General features: G+C 32.7%; 1 protein-coding gene across 1 annotated transcript; it reads left to right on the top strand.

Annotated features, from left to right (window-relative positions):
• The first annotated feature begins 578 nt into the window (after positions 1-578).
• Positions 579-3,520, top strand: LOC112519929 (transcription factor MYB53). Its single transcript, XM_025128247.1, has 3 exons — positions 579-844; positions 1,569-2,375; positions 3,305-3,520. The coding sequence occupies exons 1-3, from the start codon at positions 579-581 to the stop codon at positions 3,327-3,329; spliced, it is 1,098 nt and encodes a 365-aa protein (XP_024984015.1). The 3' UTR covers positions 3,330-3,520.
• Positions 3,521-5,686: the final 2,166 nt, after the last annotated feature.

The following is a 5,686-nucleotide window of genomic DNA, read 5'->3' as shown; positions in this document are numbered from 1 at the left end:
TTGAACCTAAATTAAATTGTAATAAAAAAATTGAATAAAAAAATTACACAAAAAATATGAATTTTAAATAGTTAATTTGATACTAATATCGATATATTTTTGTGAAAATTTTATGATATATTCAAATTTATATTTTATTCAAAAATAAAATGATCATCGCTTTTTCAAAATCACATAAAACCATACTATAATATCGACTGAGATAAAAAATAAAAGAAAATATTAAAATCAAGATGTATATCGCTATATTGCACGAGTACCCTTCTAATTACTAATAAACAAGAGTATATATAAACCCTTAAGATACCACCACAAGCAATGTTTCTTGGAGCAAACACATATAGAGAGATCATTACATATAAAACACCAAACCAACTACACCTTCATTATTTCTTCACTACCAAACCTTATCATCAGCCATAGTCAAAACTTCACAAGGTTTCATTCATTTCAATTCTTCATCTCTTTTAATTAACTGCTTTTCTGTATCCAAATGCTTGTTTCTTGATCATCAATATATATATGGTGCATGCAGATATATATATATATATATATATATATATACATATATATTATAGATGATGGGAAGGTCATCTAGCAGTGACGAAAGTGGGCTGAAAAAGGGGCCATGGACGCCAGAAGAGGACCAGAAACTTATCGATTACATCGAGCGAAACGGGCATGGCAGTTGGAGAGCACTGCCGGCACTTGCTGGTCTGAATCGGTGCGGCAAAAGTTGTCGTTTGCGGTGGACGAATTATCTCCGACCTGATATCAAAAGAGGGAATTTTACAGAAGACGAAGAGAAGCTCATCATCCACCTCCATTCCCATCTTGGAAACAAGTAATTCCTTCATCTACTAACTTGTTTTCAGTAACAAAATTGAGTTGAGCGTTATTTGGTTGGTTTTCCTTTTAAGTTCTCTAAGGATAAAAGATGTTTGTCTGGATTAATCTCTCAGTAAGGTTTTTATTTGAGAGGGTATTTGCATATATGGAAGGAACGTGTTCTTTAATTGAGAGGGACAAGTTTAGAAAAAAAACTTAGCTTTCTGCATAAAACTCTCTAGAAGCTTATAGAATACGCCACTTTCTAAATCAATGTGTCACTCCCAAACAACCATGTACGTAAATGACTTAATAAACTGTGAGTCTCATTAAGCTCATTTAATTGTTAACAAACAAGCCCTTATAGAACGGTAAAAATGTCAAAGTGTCATGATATAATATACTACTTAATTGTATGACTTAAGTTTATAACCAGGACCAAATAATTGTATATCAGATGTAAAAGTGTTACAATAATATTCTTAACAAATTTTAGAACATCTTTTCTAATAAAACGTCCTATAATAAAATGTTTTGTTTTAAAAGTGTCTTAAAAAACTTGTTAAAGCATAGAAAATCGTCTTAAAAACTTACTACAACATTTTTACTTAAAACAAACTATTGTTTTGTCTTATAAACTTAAATCCTACATATAAAGCACTAAAAAATCTAGTTTCAGTGTCGCTTTTGTTTAGGTTGAAAATGTGGATATAATTTACTGAAAAATGTTCATGTTTTAGGTGGTCAGCAATTGCAACTCATCTTCCAGGAAGAACAGATAACGAGATCAAGAACTTCTGGAACACTCACCTGAAGAAAAAACTACTCCAGATGGGAATCGATCCGGTCACCCACCAGCCAAGAACCGATCATCTCGACATCCTTGCTCATCTGCCACAACTTCTAGCCATGGCTGCCAATAACTTAGGTGCTACAAATCTTCTGAATCCATCCTTCTTCGATATGAATCTAACTACCCTAATGTCGCAATCGGAAGCCACAGAAATCGCCAAATTTCAGTTGCTTCAAAACATACTTCAAGTCCTGAGTACCAACAATACTACGACTTCGATACCACAAAATATCGACCAGTTTTACGCTGTTCAGCTATCGGAATACCTCAAGCTAAACCCTCAACACCTGCAAAACCTTCAAGAATTAGCCATGAATGAAGCTCAAACGACTTCGAGTTTACCATCATTTTCGGCCCACGATTTTGTTTCACCGAGTTATTCAAACCTAGAGTTGGATCATCAGGAAGGGTCAAAAGGAGTCGGTGAGCAACATGGGATGACCGTCGGGAAAGAAGAGTATGGTCGTTTTGAATCTGTTCCACCCCTGGTGCCTGCCTCGCCGGAGAATGTTAATGGTGGTGGCAAGGGGCGGAGCGACGGTGGTGATACGCATATTGAATTGGGAAACACTAGCCTTCTCACGAAACAAAATGAGCATCTCTCGTCGTCTACTTCAACTACTACTATTGATGCTAATTGGCAAGATTTCATGGATGATGAAGCTACTGGTTGTTATTGGAAAGAGATCATCGAGTAAGCCTTAATTCACTTTCTTTTTCATATTAAATTTTACATAAACTCAGTCATACTTATACATATAATTATATGAATAACGCATGTAGAATTACATATATATTATATCACACACACATATGTATGTATATGTGTATATATATATATATGTATGTATATGTGTATATATATATATATATATGTATGTATAGATAGAGGATAAAAATATGGTGTCCCATTGTAATAAAAAAATGTAAACTTGAATTAAATAAATATAAAATTGAACCATGCAGTACATGCATACTTCCAGAACACTTTCTATTTTCAGTAAGCTTCTACCATAATTTACATTTTTATCATTTCGTAATCATTATTTTAATCAATAAGTTAATTGTTAGCTTATAATAAAATTAATATAGTTGTAAAATGAAAAGTTAAATGTCGATTAATAAAGTAGCATCTGGTGATAATTAGCTGATAAAATAGTCATGTATCTTTAGCAAACACTAAAAACATAAGATAGATGGTGATGTAAAGGGAAATATAGTGGGGATTTATGTAATATATATTTACAAGGGTATAATTGGAAAATAGTGAGAACAACTCCCAATAAGTTATGCAAAGGTTAGATTTTTAAGAAGGTAGCTTATAGCTTATCATACGATAGTTTTTTATGGTTATCGGACAGTCTAAAATTGAAATAGTTTAATGTAATTTACCCTTATTAAATTGAATTTTAGATTTGTCACAAGTAGCCAAATATTTATGTTACATCATGTGTTAATTCAAACATTTATACGTTTCAAGACCTAAAAACTCAAGGTTCTGCAAATAGAAGCATCGAACTCTTGGTGTAAAACCTGACTATTGCTAAACCGAGAAACTCTTTGCATTAAAACTATTCTGTTTTGTTTGTGTACATAACACATATTTCGTTAATATGGATGCAGGCGGACATCTCCATCGTGGTCATAAAGAGGACAACATACAGATTTATATCATACCGACAAAAAAATGTAGGAACATTTTGTGAAGAAGTTAAATAATTGGAGTGCTGGGATTGATTGGTTGATTTGTTAATGAAAAGTGTTACGATATTAATGTTGTTATTGTACATAAGACACGACCATACGTTCATAGAGATTAAATATATCCCTTGATATGTCATATGTTGATGTGTATTTAATGTAACCTATGTTGTTTCATCAAACGATAATATCACGAAAATTATAAACATCAAATTTCTTTATGAGATCAATGTAAAACAATGTTTTTTTTAATAAACTAAATATATTTTAGATCTTTTTGACACATATATACATATATATGTATATGTATATGTATATATGTGTGTGTATATATATATATGTGTGTATATGTGTCATAAAAAGTTTGATAATATATGAAGTTAACACGTAAAAGCGACAGGAAAGTGGGAGGTAGTAGGATTTAAGTTAGGGTGGGAGGGAGGTGTTGACTTTTGATTAGAAACAACAAAAATGTCAAACCAAAAATGTCATTCAAAGACTAATAATTAGTTAGGCAATTTAATTGGACTTTCTTTTCACTTGTCAAATGCTAATTCCCCATTTCTCATTAATACTTTTAATTATAGTTTATTTTTAGTGCCTTTTTTGCATTATAATGGAATTAAATTAATATAAGTTTAAAATAAAACGTTATAAGTTACAATAAGAAATAATTTTATTTAGTGATTTATAGTTAAGAGTTTTTGTTTGCTTTCTTCGATCTAGGAATAGTGTATGATCTCACACTGGTTGAGGAGGAGAACAAAGACTGTCTTATAAGGGATTTGATACCTCTTTTTTCAGACAAGTTTTAGAATCGTGAGTCCAGGTGTGAACAAAACGAAAAAAAATTGGTATGATTTGTCGATGTCATCAATTATTTTAGTGTGATTGTGGTTCATTCGAGATAGATTAAGAGGATGAGACAAACATAAGTGATTTAGGAGGTGTGGAGTGCATACTTACAAATATTTCATCTATCACCTTAGATCGCTATAAGATAGGGGTCAAGAGGGGTGCGCCCCTTTGCGGGGTTCAAGGGGCAGCACCCCTAGCAGGTTCCAAAGGGAAGAGCCCCTTGGCGGTAGTTGGAATTTATGAAGAGTCGAACTTGGTGGAAAACTCAGAAAGTTTAAGTTTGTGCAAGTAATATCAGAGTTATGAAGATTCGTCTAAGGACCTAACTCTGGACCTTGAGTCCAGACTTATGTCTAAGTCTGAATCTTCGAGTTCAGAGGTCAGGACTTTGAGTCTAGACTTGAGCTTAAGTCTGATGTCATGGGTTCAGAGATCTGGACCTTTGGGTCTAGACTTAGGTTCAGACTTGTGACTTCCATATCGTGTCAGACTTATCTGATACGGTTATAATTTCTCTTTCAATCTTATCCATTAACGGTTATTACCATTTAACTACCCATAACTATCGATCTCTCATTTAAATATGTAACAACGAGAATCTGGGTATAAGAATCTCGATTCCACAGCCTTTGAAAAGAGAGTAAAACTAATAATTATCCCAATACTGAGTTCATGAACCCAAGGTTGTAAAGTGTTTCTAACACGATTCTTGAGTTTATCCAGTTCCAATTACATCTCCTCTACCCTCTATTTCTAACACGGTTGACTTGAGATGTTACAGATATACACATAGATCGTCTAAGTAAAAATCTAAACTTATAGATAATGCATATAAAACCCACTCTCAACAATGTTCTATATGAAAATATAATATTTATTTATGGTAAGTAAGCTCACATACTCTCTTCATCTTTAGTAAGATTTGAATCCTTTCGGTGAAAACTCGACAATGAACATTTCTTAGTTTTCTAATAAAGTTATTATCCGTTGTATTTATTTCTAATCATTTTTAAGTATTTTTTTCCCACATCACCCAACGAAAAGAGTTGATCATGCTCTTTATTACAAATATCAAGAACTAGTTATAGAAGGTTGGGAATGAAATTTTTGATCTGCTATTTCTACATACCCTTGGTATATATTGGCTATATGATCATCCTACCACTCACCGACTTACCAAAAAAATACATATACAAAAAGGTACAAATAGTACTATAGTAGGTATAACTATTCTAACACGACCCCTCAAGATGGACTCGCAAACAGATCTTGAAAAACCATCTTGGAAGTAACAGGCAATAACTTGGACCATGGCAATGACTTAGTAAGAATATCTGTAAGTTGAAATCGCTTCATATTGGCATGAGCTTAATAATGCGATCTGAAAGATCAAAACAAGATTGCTTCAAAATGCACCAAGTGTAAAAGTTTGAAGAGTTAACTTCA

This window comes from Cynara cardunculus (genome assembly GCF_001531365.2).
Source record: "Cynara cardunculus var. scolymus isolate 2C chromosome LG 10, CcrdV1, whole genome shotgun sequence".
Lineage (NCBI taxonomy): Eukaryota > Viridiplantae > Streptophyta > Magnoliopsida > Asterales > Asteraceae > Cynara > Cynara cardunculus.
Note: the sequence above shows the minus strand (reverse complement) of the source record. Positions and strands in the feature narration are given on the sequence as shown.

Bases quoted from the DNA above. Each gene is read 5' to 3' on its own strand.
- LOC112519929 (XM_025128247.1), top strand. From the start codon at position 579: ATGATGGGAAGGTCATCTAGCAGTGACGAAAGTGGGCTGAAAAAGGGG. The intron at 845-1,568 runs GTAATTCCTTCA...TTCATGTTTTAG, and splicing joins CATTCCCATCTTGGAAACAA to GTGGTCAGCAATTGCAACTC. The intron at 2,376-3,304 runs GTAAGCCTTAAT...ATATGGATGCAG, and splicing joins TATTGGAAAGAGATCATCGA to GCGGACATCTCCATCGTGGT.